Below are 15,913 nucleotides of genomic sequence, written 5' to 3'. Positions count from 1 at the left end.
ACACACAGGGTAGTGTGTGTTTGACATTGCCACAGCAAAGCCCCCTTTCCTTAACCCCCGACTCTACAGCGCCCCAGGTCAAATCCTCTCAGGACGACATAGAAGCCGTAGAGAAATCAGCATGCCTGCCCTGACTCCTACTGCCTGTCCACTCCAGCAGGTTTGATCACCACTAAGTCCTTAGAGCCTACGTATAGGTTCTCTGTGGTGGAAATAACACGATACGATGGCAGCACACTGAAGGGATGGAGATGGAACTGCAGAGGAATACAAAGTATCTCCCAGTGACCTGAGCTTTCAGTGATCTCTCACCTTTTGTGTTCATGTCTATGGAAGCAATGGCTGAGGGCTTGAGAAGTATAGAAAAAACATGTTATTCTGCTCATCTCTGTAAGATAACCCTTCATAGAGCCCTTCAGTGTTGGAGAGTAGTTCCACTACATGTAGTTCAACTATCAGTTTAACTGCATTTTGCAGTAGCTTGGTGGTATAGTAAGCAACTGTCACTAGTCACAACATTTTTTCTTATTATTCCAGCCCTTGAACTTCAATTTCCCTACTTTTTCCTCACTGCCTCTGGTCCCACCACTTTGCTCCACCTTACCATTTTTTATTTTTTTCTCTCCCAGATTTTCAGAGGATTTCAGTCACACGCTTTCTGTCACATGGACTGGTCATCTTTCAATAACAGACTGCCGTGTGTTGGACTACTTTTCAAAGTAGCTTTAGTTTGACAGAGTATATTTCCCTCAAGGGTAGCTTTCTTGTAGTTCAACTTCTTTCCTTGTAAAATAACTAGTTAAATAAATTTTTCAAAGTAACATCCCCAACACTGGAACCCTTTGTGATGCCATGCCACCAAAAAGGGTTCTACTGTACATGGGACCAAGGATTCTTCAAATGGTTCAGCCAAATAACCGTGTTTGGTTCTACAGTAGGTAGAAGTAGGTATATTTTGTATATTAGGTATAAGTAGGTATATTTTGTTTCAAGTGTGCACTGTTACAGTAGGTACTCTCTGACCATGCTGTGTGTTATCACAAGGTCTTGGATTGTGTTTATTGGTGCGTAAACAGTATCGACATACCTAAGACAAGTATAGCAGAAGGTCTAGACACAAAGCAATAACAAATAATGCTCTTCCTTCGCCTGTGTGCCTTGGCAGAGTTGCTCAATAAGAATTCAGCACTGTTTCAACAACAATAAAAATACAGAGGGAAGGCACATCTCTGGAACTGAATTTAGTGCCCTTGATTAAAAATAAACCAAGTATATATTTGACTTGGTAGCCAATGTGTACTTAATTGTGGCAATGAGCATCCAGTGAGTTGTGTTTGTTTTTCTGCTTCCATGGAGACTCTCTTTATGGGTCTCTGTCCTGCTGCTTGTTACAGATGGTGTGGAGTGGCTCTGAACCAATACCCGACGACCACACAGCCCCACCACAAGCCCTGCATCCCAGCATCACAGTTCCCACACAGTTATATACAACTCCACACAGCATTCCCATATCTCAACACCACATGACCTATACAGTAAACAGTCACGTAGGTTAGGGACAAGGACACACACACTCATACCCACACATGCACACAAGCACATGCAAACCACACACGGACACGTACAGGCACACACGCACGCACACACGTCCTGCATCTAAACACCGCATAGCCTACACACTACAAAGTCACACAGAAAGCTCCACTTCTGAGCACCATATCCACATCCACTGCCCTCTTCGCTGCTGCTGCAGTGGTTGATAAATGAACAATGAGTCACCATGATGGGAACAGAAACCAAGTCAATATCATACAATACGACGTTAGGTTAAAAACAGTCAATCAAACCCCATCAGAGGTAAAATGGTTGAAAGTCATATGTGTGTGTGTGTGTGTGTGTGTGTGTGTGTGTGTGTATATATATATTATATACACGTGTGTGTGTGTGTGTGAGAGTGTGTGTGTGCGAGCTTTGTGTGTGTGTGTGTGTGTATGTGCGTGCATGCTTTTGTGTGTATGGATGTTTGTGTGTGTGTGTGTGCGTGTGTGTGTGTGTGTGTGTGTGTGTGTGTGTGTGTGTGTGTGTGTGTATGTGTGTGTGTTCGCATCAGGAGATCAGACAGGTAAAGCCTGCAGCCCTGCAGTCTGTCTGTGTGTAAACAAAGCACAGGGACCATAATACACTTCCACTGTCCATTGATTTTCCCCTGCTCTGCTTCCAACCTCCGCCCTTTGTCATTTCACAGCCCCACAGCAACACAGCCAATATGGAGGATGATGAAAGCGATGGGGACCTCACAACCTCTAACCCCTCTTTGATACACGTGTCACGCTACCATTAGCTATGACCTCATCGCCCTGGGATGGCCAGCCCTACTCAGGCCAGCCCTACTCAGGCCAGGGACACTGCATCACAAGTGAGAACTTACACACGTACACACACACACACACACACACACACACACACACACACACACACACACACACTCACTCTTTCCCAGCCTCAAAGCCAAAGGCTATTCGCCTGAAATCACTGAGCCTGAACTTTCACAGAAACAAATCATCCTCCTGCAATGCAGTAAAACACACTCACATAAATACCTTCTGACCCTCTCCTGTTTTGATTGAAAAGGTAAGAGTGGGTACACTGTAGAATGACAATAGTGACTACAGTGCAGGCGACAGGCAGCAGGGTTTCACACTGAAATAATGTTCAGATGGAGGACCACGTACTGACTGCATTCAGATAAGATGAGATGGCTTGATGAGATTAAGAGGCCTGTCTCAACCAAGAGGGCTTTATAGGCCAGCTCCCAAGATTACTCCCAAGGAATGTCATTGTGACAAATAGTGCTCTAAAACTAAGTACTTCTGAGTACATAATATCATTATATCATTTTCACAAATAGTCAAATGGAATGAAACCCTGAAAAATGAAGCAGAAAAGCACTCACATAAAAAGATTCACACTTGGCACACACATATCTAATGAGTCAATGAGGTCATAGTCTAAACAATAGACTTTAACTGCATTGTCTCACCCAGATAGCGTGACTCTGTCTGCACTGATCTGTCTCGTATCTCGTAAAACGGTCATGGGATAGATCAAAAGTAGCCCGGCTAAAAAATGCTGTCATATTGTTACCTTGGTTGCAATGTATAGACTTCTCGTAACTGAAACAATAAATCTGTCAATTATGTTTTTCTCGAATATCTTAGTTACATGACCTTGAAACTAGCCAAGGGCTTTGGTAGTTGAAGGTGCAGCCGTTATTTAGCTTGGAAATGTACACGAAAACTAGCATAGATTGTTCAGCGAGCCAGCTAGCTGAGCAACTCACATTTCACATGAAACTAAATGGGTGCTTTACCTGCCCACAGCTGTGCAAACTTAACAGTGCATTAATCTAAAAGTCACTTCAAACAACAGTAACTAACAATTTAGGTACTGTTTAAGACAATGCTTTAACTGAGACTTTAACTTCATTGTACTCACCATTCTGTTGGGGAATTTGTTGAACTCCTTCACCATGACCTGTCTCAGCATGTCAGGGTCAGCTACCACCACCACGGGCCTCCGGCCCAAATAATATCTGAGACACACATAATAGACAGACTGAGAACCCAAAGATACACACACACACACACAGGTGCACACACGCAGGTGCACACACACACACACACACACACACACACACACACACACACACGCTGCAGGGCTAGCATGAATAAATAACAGGATGCCAATCAACCACCTCGGTCATTACAGAGGATCTGAAGCCTGAAGGAATACACTCTAAGCTACAGTGTCTGTAAAACCTACATATAGAGGGGGCTGTGGGAGAGTGCATCTCACAATGGAAGATCAACACAACCCACAATAGATGCCATAGCCTGACAGGCCACAGGCAAAATAACACAACACAGCCAGGGCTTTGTATGCTCCAATCTATTGTTCTAGTCCTCTCTGTCAAGGTGAACACATGGCAATGTTTGCTAGGAGACAATAGTACTGTGCTATACATTCTCCTATCTCACCGTTTGTGTGTGTGTGTATGTATATATATATATATATATATATATATATATATATATATATATATATATATATATATATATATATATATATATATATATATATCAGCCATATAGTATGACATTTTTTCAAGGCTAAGTGGAAAGCTACAATAATGCCGTGGCTGTAAAAATGGGGGTTAAGAGGTAAGGACAAAATCCCCCTCTCTCTCAAAGGAGCTCCATCTTGTTAAGTGCCTTTTTAATGAGAATCAATTTCAGATGGAATAGAAAAAATAATTCTGAAAATGTGTAGATAATTAGATACCTTTATTAAGCAACGATAATTGGATAAGAAATCTTCGAGGCAAATAAGAGAAACAATTAATCTATTAATAAGGAGTAGGGAAGGGGTCTAGAGAATACCTTTAACTACAGAGATTAAGCTATTGGTTGTGTGTGTGTGTGTGTGTGTGTGTGTGTGTGTGTGTGTGTGTGTGTGTGTGTGTGTGTGTGTGTGTGTGTGTGTGTGACTGTATGAGCTGAAGATATTGGTTGTGTGTCTGCGTGCATGCATGTCTGTTCCATTATCCACACTAGCATACCACTAAGAATGAAGCTTTTCAAAGTATTGATTATGTAGTCTAAATAGTATGCTAGTGTTAATATTGGAATGTAACAAAGGCCAGAGTAGAGTCATGATAAGAGGTAGTGTATTCTATAAACCACTTTGGTTAGAGGTAATGTTCTATAGAAGCCGGGTCGAGCAGACCAGGCCCTGACTGAGGGCTGTGTTCTTGAGTGAGGGATGTGCTCATACAGCCAGAGACATAGAGGAGCGCTGAGGCTGTCTGTCAGTATGGATTTACAGAACCATGCTCATCCCTGGGCCCCCCGCAGTACCTCACATCACATCCCCCCGTAGCTGAGGCGAGCTGGGCAGAGGGATGGGATCTGTGCAGCGGTGCACAAACACACCGGCACACACACACACACACACACACACACACACACACACCGACACACACACACACACACACACACACACACACACACACATCTCTAACTGATGTGGCTGTGACCTACAGACTAATCCTGCAGGCTATTCCTATGTCTACATACTATTCCTATAACAGTTGCAGGTTATTCTGAATTGTTGCAGGCTCATACTCTACACTTCAGACTACTTCCTATTGAAGCTGCAAGCTATTCCTATTCAAGTTGCAGCCTATTCCTCCTGCTACCGACCACTATTACTGCTGTAGAGAATGAAGTTAATGAAAGACAGTTCCTCAAGAATCTTGCAAGCCAGGATTCATTTGAGGGACTGAGGCTGTAGTGGGCTGTCAACATGTTTAACAAAAGTCTCATGGTCCCTGGATGACACTCCAAGAGGATCAGCTGCAAGACTGTGGATGTGGCCTAACCTCTCCTTCAAAACATCATTTAACAGGTTCTAAAAATGTTTCAGAATGGCTAAGCAGTATCTGCGGGGATATTAAGCTCTTTTTGAAAGGCATTAGGTCATTAACAGTGCATGTGTCTCTTTAGGGCTGCACCTGTCACTGTGGACCACTAATGGTTTGGTTATCTGGCCCAGGAGCTCCATAGCATACCCTGCAGTAACATAATCACCAGGCTAGCTTGTCTATGAACAACCAATAGAAGCTATTGTATAGATATAATGTAGAATAGTATACAAGTATAATATTGTATATCACACGACAGTTCACGACTTACTATAGGTTCGCTAGTTAGCATATACTGTAGGTATAAAGTACTGTCACCTGGCACTGTGTATTTCTGTACCTCAGTTTCTAACGTGAAAATTATAATAACTTGAGCAAAGTTTTTCTATATGATGACATTTTTGTTGGCAGGGAGCGAAACTTCTGAAGATTCGCCTTTAATAACCGCTGAGTGCTTTAGACTTTGATAGCTGATACGACTGTTCTTAAAGACGACAGGGGGTTCAATAAATGTGCCGTGAGCCTCTCTGGTTCCTCCACACACAAAAAAAAAAAGCTCTACTATGGAGCTGGTGGATTACTCTCACTGAAGGCTATAGTAATGTCTTCTGGCATATATCCCTGCATTCTGACTTAGTTTGCTTTTTCCGGTCTTGGGACGTAATCCCGCCATAGCAAACCCAATTTTCCCCGCTCTATTCGTCGGCTCCCTTTTTTTTCCTGAAGCACCCAGAAACCCAGTAGCCTGTTCTCTTTGATATGCTGTTAGGAGAGAAGCCGTCCTTTCATAAGCAGGTCTGCATATCAAACCACAGCTAATCTAGCAGCACATCGGAGAGTGTGGAGCTGTAATAACCCTACAAGAGGTTGTGCGGGGAGGACGCTGCTGTTTGTTCTCTCTGGGTGTTGTCTCTCAACAGATGGAGAGTACAGAAGCTATTTTCCAATAGCCACACGCATACTGTACTGTACCACAACGAATGTGTTGGCCATGCATTCTGGCCATTCTTCAGTCTATTGACATGTTGTACTGTATGCTGTGTATGTGTTGTGTCTCTTGTGTATGTATAACTGTATGTACTGCCTTCTTGACCAGGGCTCAATTGAAAAAGAGATATAAATCTCAATGTGACTTCTCTGGTTAAAGAAAGGATGAATAACTAACTAATAACTAATACATCTATATGGTATGCTAGTGTGGACATTGAAACAGAGTCCTGCCTAACATTGTGTCTAACACAGAGTTCAGAGACTGGGAATAGAGGTAAATAAAGGAGTCCTTAAGACCAGTGGGTTTGATGTGATGATAATGCAGACACGGGTCAGTCACTTACCCGCATATTCTCCCATATTTGTTTATCAACTCCGTGTGAACACCAAAGAAACCCTGAAAAGAAAGAGAGACGAAAGAGAAACGATACAGTTAGAGAGGAACCTAAGAACCGACCAAGTGACCCATTCTTCCCAGTCTCTCTTCTGACGAAATAATTCCCTGTTGGTAACAGATTGATATTGGGTCAATAACTACTGTCTATTGTCTCTGTGTAAATTCCACTCCAGCCGCAGGGAACGGCTGCCTCGTAGCGACAGCTGAATGGATTTGTGACAGCTGAATTGATTGGTCTGACATGTTGTAACCGTCCAAGACTCCTTTACATTACTGTGTGAGAGTGAGGGCTGACGAATGATTGACAAGTTAATAAAGGGGCCGGCACAGCACCCTCAACGATGATCCCTGACCAACACTAGAAGGTAAATGAAAGGCATGTGTAAGTCTGTGTGTGTGTGTATATGTGTGTGTGAGTGTGAGTGTGAGTGTGAGAGTGTGTGTGTGTGTGTGTGTGTGTGTGTGTGTGTGTGTGTGTGTGCTTGTGTGCATGTGTGCGTGTGCGTGTGTGTGTGTGTGTGCATGAGTGTGTGTGTCCTTGTCCCTAACCCGATCCCTTCTTATGAAAACACTCTTGTCGACCTGCATCCTTCTTGTTACAAATGGATATGTGTCAAACTATCTTAGGGAAAACCTTCTTTCATCTTCTTCCAGTTCACTCGTTTACACCTTTTTTTATAAGAAGAAACAAAAGCTTCACAAACTATAAAACAATTCAGTGATGACGAAGGTTTCAGTTGTGCAGCATTGACTCTATGGTATTGATCTGCTCAATCTGTTTCAGCTCAAGGCTGGAGGTTCATTCATCACTGCTGTGTAATACAAAATATCAGACGCTGTGCTTTAAAATGCTCAATTCATTGAACATTCATCTGTTAAGGTACTTTACAATAGCAGTGAGTGAGACCCTTAAAAGCAACAGTTAATTATGCTTGCAGTTTCAAGGACACACAAAAACTGAAATTACTTTCTGGAGTGTTACAGTAAAGTAGTTTGGTTTGTTTCTTCCAAAAAAATAAAATAAGCCATGCTTATTTGTCTGTATTTGAAATCACCACACCAGTGAGATGTTCACATTATGTTAGACACTGTGTTCTGAGGAAGAACTGAATAAGAACTGAGGGTGTGATGATGATGGTGATGATGATGATGATGATGATGATGATGATGATGATGATGATGAACATAGCACAATATATTTTGTTCTCAGTGAGGGATTGCTTGATAACATTTTCATAAAGTATATGTACAGTATAAACTTTAATTATTATAGTGAGCTTACAAGAACATTTCATTTTGTTTTATGTCAATGTTAACGTTGACCATTATCAATACAGCATAGTGTATGCTCCTCCCAAAGCAAAACAAGAAGCTTCCCTGCAGCACCATACATATGCATTTACATGCCATCCAGCTGTGTGTGTGTGTGTGTGTGTATGTGTGTGTACGTGTGTGTGTGTGTATGTATGTATATGTGTGTGTGTGTGTGTGTGTGTGTGTGTGTGTGTGTGTGTGCGCGCACGCGCGTGCATGTGTCTGTGTGTGTGCCTGCGTGTGTCTGTGTGTGTGTGTGTGTGTGTGTGTGTGTGTGTGTGTGTGTGTGTATGTATACTACTTAGTCTCAGTCTGTGTCAAACAGGCAGCACAATCCTGTCCTCTCCAGGGATAAAGGTTTCTTTGTGATGGCAGTGAGAGGGTCCCTGTGTGACAGTGGAGCCGCCAGGGGGATTGATGGGCTGATGAAATATACAGCAGACCCAATAGTAGCCAGCAGCCAGCGACCAGCCAGCCAGGCAGCCAGGCCCAAATCTAATAACCCAGCCTGCTCTCATCACAGAGAGATCTCAGCAGAATACATCAGAGCTGACCTCTGCAACGTGCCACCCCTCATCCACACACACACACACACACACACACACACACACACACACACACACACACACACACACACACACAGGCTGATGACTGACAGCAACACAGAGACAAGGTGGAGCTCCATGAAGAGAGACAGCCATAAAGACAGTTCAGCTTAAAGAGAAAGAGAGAAATATAATATCACATAATATCAAATAGGTGCAGCGCTAAATTGCATTACCTGGCAGACTGCATGCATGCTGTGGATCTAAACAGCAGGCCTATGCTGTACATGAACATGACCATTGATACATTTGACTTTTACAGCGGTTTTGCTACATATTAGAAACCCTGGCTATAATCAGAAGCAGATGAAACAGAGCCCTGATGTGGAGGCACTACTAAAGCAGTCGAGTGCAGGTTTTACAGTACTTCTCATGACTGCTACATCAGCCTGCCACTAGATGTCAATGCAGAGCAGAGACATGATGAAGGCTGGGGTGAACGCTGCCGCCTGCCCGGGGCTTTTGAGAAAGCTTTGTCTGAGGAAGCATTAGCGTGACCTTCTCATGGACCACATAAGAACAGTGCACACACTGTAACTGAGCACAATACACTCACATTCAATGCATGTATTCTGCAGTTGTGAGTAAATCCAGGAACCAGTCAAAAATGGTTTCTGATCCATGCATTTCCAAAGAAGAGGTTCTATATACACACACTCACTGATGAAAGAAGGTTTTCCCTAAGATAGTTTGGCAGATATCCATTTGTAACAAGAAGGATGCAGGTCGATGAGATTGTTTTTCAGTACACACACACACACACGCACACACACGCACACACACACACACACACACACACACACACACACACACACACCCCCTCTGATGAGCGTACCAGAAACGGAGGACTGGAGGGCTCAATCAGGGAGAAGCTCCACACAGAAGAGAGAGGGAGAAGCTGTGGTGGGCATTCATGAAGAAAACCTCTACATGTGGATCATATGAAAGAGAGGGACATAGGAGGGGGGATAGAGGACGGGGGGGGGGGGTGGCAGAGGGCTCCTCAACACTCCCGGCTGGCTGAATACCAGCCGTTGGCATCACAAAGGGGAACTTGTCCGTTAAGGTGCTTAGAAAGCACTCAGGTCGTTGATATGCAAGGCGACAGAGCTGCCCCACAGTTTGCCTGCTTTCGAGTTAATTAAGCACCAGACAGCGTTGGCAGAGTGCCCCATGCTCTCCCCATGCTCTCCCCCGCTCTCCCGTCCTCTCCAGGGCCCAGTGATGGCTTCCACTGGCATTCCAGCAGACTGGGCCCCAGTAGGCGGCAAGCACTGGGGTGTGCCCGATTGCCCCCTTTATAGTCCCCCATCACACCAGTCCAAACCGTCTCTCTCTGTCTCTCTCTGTCTCTCTCTCTGTCTCTCTCTCTGTCTCTCTCTCTGTCTCTCTCTGTCTCTCTCTGTCTCTCTCTCTGTCTCTCTCCCCCATTCTTTTATTACTGCGTCGCATAGCAATAGAGGCTCCTTACGCACGCACACACGCACACACGCACACACACACACACACTGCTGCTCTCCTTAATGTTTTAACCAGGGAGCTGTACAGAGGCAGGCTCAATCAAACACAGGACAGGCTCCCTGCAGCCCGCCACTGCTCTAATTGTGGATTCATCACAGAGAGAGCAGATCAATAGAGCAGTCTTGACTCGTCGGAACACGGAATGATCTGATATTTGTCCTATCGGAATTTCTCTTACCAAGGCGGATTAGACACTTCCATATGTGTTGGAGAAACAAAGTAAGTCCTTGGTCTTAGAGGGCCAAAAATACTTCCCTATTCACCAGCTAGATTCACTAATGACTTCCCACTGCCTTTGAAGTCACACACAGGCTGCTGTGTCCTCTGCTTTAGCCTGACCTTGGAGGGCTGGGGTGGGCTGGCAAGGGACGAGGGGCGATGGTGGACCATGCCATTAAACCTGTGGGTGTTTGGCTCTTGGCTCTCGATAGCGCAGTCCTGTAGATTTAGCTACCTCTCTGGCTAATGTGCTTTTCTTATGCCCAGGGAACGGACAGCGTGACGGGGGTGCCATCTCCACAGGGGGGCAGAGCGAGTACCATCTTCACAGGGGGTAGAGAGAGGTTGGTGAGCTTCTGTATCTCCTCAGAGGGTCTGGGTATACAGAGATCTGTCCTTTTTCATATGTTCTATTTCAGGATTGCTCCCTGGCTCAAATAACCCTTTAAAGACTTATAGCTTTGCCATCAGGGGAGGGCTGGGGAGAGGTCTGGTCTGGTCTGGTCTCCCTGTGTGTCAGCCTTTCAGCCTGTCAGCCTCAGCTTCAGCCTGCCCATGAAGCCATCACAGAGCTGGGGAGAGCCAGCAGCCCCAGCCCCAGCTCCAGCCCCATCTTCATCCCCAGAAGCCCCAGCTGCCTCGGTCCCAGCCCCAGCTGCCCCAGCCTGACTTATCCCCTCCTGATTCCCCCTCCTCTCCTCTGGGTTGGCATGCTGGGTGACAGGCCTGCCACCACTGGATGTTCCTGTGTTCCTGTGTGCAGTGGGGCGTGTGGTCACTGGCACAGAAGTGTCACGGTGAAAACAGAAAAATGTGCATGCCATATGTGCTGCTGGGTGTGTTGGGCACAGGCAGGCATTGAAACAGATGCACTGCACAGAAATAGACCCAGACACAACTGCATCCAAAGACTGTATGAACATGCAAACATGCACGCACGCACGCACGCATGCACGCACGCACACACGCACGCACGTACGCACGCACGCAAAGATGCAACTAACACATTCTCTCTCTTGTTGTTGTGTTTGGCTATAAGAGTGGCCTGAAGAAGTGGATCAGAGGATTCTACGAGAGCACGGCTCCAGAGAGGATGTGCCTGGCTGCTGAGTCTCAGTCCCCATCCCCCCTCCCCCCCCCCCCCCCCCCAGCCCCCACCCCATACCTGGGGAGATCGCTCCAGACGTTTCGTAATTATGCTAGGCAGAGCTGCATGCATACTTAACCACAGCAGCAGCCCCCTGCTAGAGACTGGCGCACACACAGCGTACACACATCAGAGAGGGACACTCTCAGCACTGGCCATTGTACATGTATGAGAGAGAGGGAGAGGGAGAGGGAGAGAAAGGGGAGAGAGAAAAAGAGAAAGATAGAACGAGAATGAAAGAAAGGGAAAGATATAGAGGGAAGGAGAGAGAGAGAGAGGTGCAAAATTGCAATACACGGTGCTTAACAATACAATGAATGTACAAGAATACAATGAAAATACAACAATACAGTGAAAATAAACGGTAATATGAGGAAATTATAGCATAGGAAATAAGAGACATGGTAGAACAGAGAGACCAGTGCAGCACAGTAGAAGAGGGTAGATTAAAATAAGATGGATAAAAAGAATGCTAAGCTAAAAAAGGTATGTTTTAAGATTACTTTTAAAGGTGTTTACAGATTGTGACGCCCTCCGCTCCTCTGGCAGGCTATTCCAGAGGCGAGGACCATACACACTAAATGCCGCCTCCCCGTAGATCTTTGTCCTCACCCAGGGAACAACTAAAAGGCCGGTGCCAGAGGACCTGAGTAATCTTGAGGAGGCATATATTAAAAGCATGTCTGACAAGTATTCAGGCGCTAGTTCATTGAGTGATTTGAACACCAATAAAAGGATCTTATAATCTATCCTAAAACTGACAGGCAATCAATGAAGGGACTTTAGGACAGGTGAGACAGGTGAGTGTGCTCTCCTTCTGGTCTTGGTCAGTACACGTGCTGCTGCATTCTGAATGATCTGTAGCTTATTTATAGCTTTCTTAGGTAGACCAGAAAGGAGAGCATTGCAGTAATCAAGCCTGCTAGTGATAAAAGCATGAATAAGTCTCTCAGTATCTGCCTGGGAGAGAAACGGTTGCACTTTAGCAATATTTCTAAGGTGATAAAAGGCGTTTTTAGTGAGATTTCCGATGTGAGATTCAAAATTCAAATCAGGGTCTAGAAGCACGCCAAGATTTTTTGCTAGGGGTTTGGCGTTTGTGCCAGGGATTTTAAGTTAGTGCACAGTGTCTCTCTCTGTACCTTTGCTCCGATAATTAAAACCTTTGTCTTATGTTTGTTCAATTGCAAGAAATTATGTGACATCCACAAGTTGATATGATCAATGCATTGAACCAGTTTATCAATAGGGCTGATGTCATTGGGTGATAAAGAGATGTGTGTATCATCGGCATAGTTAAGAAAATGAATCCCATGTTTTCTGATGATATTTCCCAGTGGCAGCATATAGAGACTGAACAACACAGGTCCCAGAATGTAGCCTTGAGGAACCCCACGTTATGCTAGTGTAAACCGAGGAGTAGTCACCAATGGAGACAAAATAGTCTCTGCCGGACAGATAAGTCCTAAACCAATCTAAAACTGAGCCAGAGAGGCCAACACACTTCTGTAGTCTGTTAATAAGGATGTCATGATCGACTGAGAGAGAGAGAGAGAGAGAGTGAGAGAGAGCGAGAGAGACACACAAACAGAGAGATAGTTTAGAGTCAGAGGCCCATGGCTTAATGTTAGCAGGGAACATGTCTGCAGTAAGAGCGACAGGCAGGTCAGCCCACCCTGCCAGGCCATCAATCTCTGAATCTCATCAAGAACCTGCCCTGCAGAGACAAAAGACCACGCCACCAAACCCATGGCCTGTTATACCAATACACGCCTAATCTAGAGTCAATGAGACAGACAGTAATACTGTAGAAGAACATCCATGTAACATTAACATTGTAAAGCGCATTGTATTGCATTGATGTATGAAATGTGCTACATGAATACAGTTTGATTTCATTCTCATTCTTTATCGCTCCCCTTTTTCTTTGCCTTTTTTCATATCTGTTGTTGGTGATGATGGCATTGCAACTTTATGGTTAAACCCAAGGCAATGATTTGCTTGCAAGATTAGTAGATTTTGAGTCATAAATTGTATAATTTACGGGAACTGTGGTTTCGACAGCTTTGTTGTCAGGGAGGGTGGGGCAGAGAGCAAGCGAGATAAAATATAAAAAAAGTAATTCAGTGATATTGAGCCCACCCACTCTTCTTTCCTCTTTTTACATATTCATCATAAAAGTAATGCAATTACCAATATTGTTAATCTATTTGAGAATCAAATGGTATTAAAAGTCATTACTTGTGAGTCTTCTTTAATGAACAAATCTAATGAAGTGGGGCTAGACGTTGGAAGCATGATTTCTCTCGCCTTAGGGGGTGGGGTATGTGTGTGTGTGTGTGTGTGTGTGTGTGTGTGTGTGTGTGTGTGTGTGTGTGTGTGTGTGCGCATGTGTGTGTGCACATGTGTGTGTGTGTGCGTGCGTGCCTGTGGGCGTGCGTCCCTGCAGATGTGTTGCGTGGAGTGAGTGTTTGAGTGCGACTGTTAAGTGATTTCAACATACATGTAAATCTTACCAAAGACAAAAGGAGATGGCCAGATGCAGAAGAATATTCCACATTTAAGTCAGACATGTACATGTAAATATGGAATTAGGGAGATTAAAATATTCATAGACAACCAAACAAAATGAAGTGCCTTTTTCAATGGGTGTGATTGTAGAAATCCTTAGTGGTCGCATCGTACCTGGCGAAACAGGAACATGTTCCCAAAGAAGGGCGATGGTTTGGGATGCCTGATTCCACATCGAGCCAGGACCGAGTAGGGGAACACAGAATACCTAGAGAGAGAGAGAGAGAGAGAGAGAGAAAGAGAGAGAGAGTGGGAGAGGAGAGAGAGACAAAAGAGAGTGAGAGAGAGATAGAGATAGAGAGAGAGAGAGAGAGATAGAGAGGGAGAGAAGCGAAAGACAGTGAGAGAGAGAGACAGAGAGTGAAGAAGAAGGAGAGAGAGAAAGAACAGGGTTATGGGGTGAGTAATGAAGAAAAAGGAATGGGATGAAGTAATGCTACAGAGATTACAGGAGTCTAATCTCCCAGATTTGCTGCCTAAGCAGTGCCTCACACAAACACACAACATTATGACACTTGAAGGATTTATTTGCTCTGGGGAATAGACAAAAATTCCCTCTGACTCCTAAAATGAAACTATGGTGCATTATTCATCAGGCCAGTGTCTGTTTCTGCTGACATGCAAGTCCTTAGATAGGGAGGAGGAGGACTTTTGTAAAGAATTTTGAGGTGCATTGTGGGATATGACAGGACATTATTTAGTCATGTAATAATACGCCGTCTGTCTCTAAACCTGCTCAGGTTCCCGGAGAAACACCATGGGTGGATGGACGTCCTGGCCAATGAGAAGTTGATTATAGGATGGCTGCCTCCCTGCTACACTAGCCAAAAGGCTCGGCGACAGGAAGTAGTTAACTGTCAGTAAATAAAGATTTCCACACAAACACTCCCACAGGATGGAAGTGGCAGGGTTATGCTTAACGTACAAGTGACATCGGATGAGGGGGGCCAGGCATATTTTCTCAGGCTTAAATGGGGAAATACTGCACACGCTACAATACTACTGGAAGCACGACAGTAGACATAGGACTAGGTTCTTCAATGTACTGTACAGTCAGTATATCAAACCTAAGCTCCGATCTTCACCAGCATCATACTAAACTGAAGAATATTTGAACCATCTCTTCACTTTACATCCTAATCCTCCTGAAGGAGACCCATTACCATATAAATAATAAGATCTGAAACTCAGATAGATTAAGCCTGGCAATAAAGTCTGTGACCGTCAGCGATTCATTTTTTTATGATTCATAATTAGAACAGTGTGTGTCAGGGTGACAGACAGACATCTCACAGCACACACAGTAGATCAGAATGACTCATGCCGGCATTACCCCACCACTTATCTTTGTGTGTGTGTGGGTGTGTGTGTTTGTGTGTGTGTGTGTGTGTGTGTGTGTGTGTGTGTGTGTGTGTGTGTGTGTGTGTGTGTGTGTGTGTGTGTACACACTACATGTTAAAGTCCTAACGTGACTGTGAGCTGTGCACCACAGACAGACTGACTGAGATATTGTCTTTGTTTTCCACGGTTGCTGTGGCGATGTGGGTGTCTAATAGCTGGTGTCATGCCCTCATATACAGAGAGAGAGAGAGTTGTTCTTGTCATTAACAGTCTCGTGCCACTCTCTACACTGACTGGAGAGAATCATCACATCTACGACTATGGGG

General features: G+C 44.6%; 1 protein-coding gene across 1 annotated transcript in view; it reads right to left on the bottom strand.

Moving 5' to 3' along the window:
• Positions 1-15,913, bottom strand: part of tbxas1 (thromboxane A synthase 1 (platelet)) — a 56,749-nt gene that overhangs the window by 27,250 nt on the left and 13,586 nt on the right. Inside the window, exons 3-5 of the mRNA XM_083667015.1 lie at positions 14,361-14,454; positions 6,817-6,869; positions 3,496-3,592 (exon numbers count right to left, since the gene is read on the bottom strand). Coding sequence (XP_083523141.1) covers positions 3,496-3,592; positions 6,817-6,869; positions 14,361-14,454 — 244 coding nt within the window. The remainder of the gene's footprint in view (positions 1-3,495; positions 3,593-6,816; positions 6,870-14,360; positions 14,455-15,913) is intronic.

The sequence above is a fragment of the Argentina silus genome (assembly GCF_951799395.1).
Source record: "Argentina silus genome assembly, chromosome: 3".
Taxonomy (NCBI): domain Eukaryota; kingdom Metazoa; phylum Chordata; class Actinopteri; order Argentiniformes; family Argentinidae; genus Argentina; species Argentina silus.
Note: the sequence above shows the minus strand (reverse complement) of the source record. Positions and strands in the feature narration are given on the sequence as shown.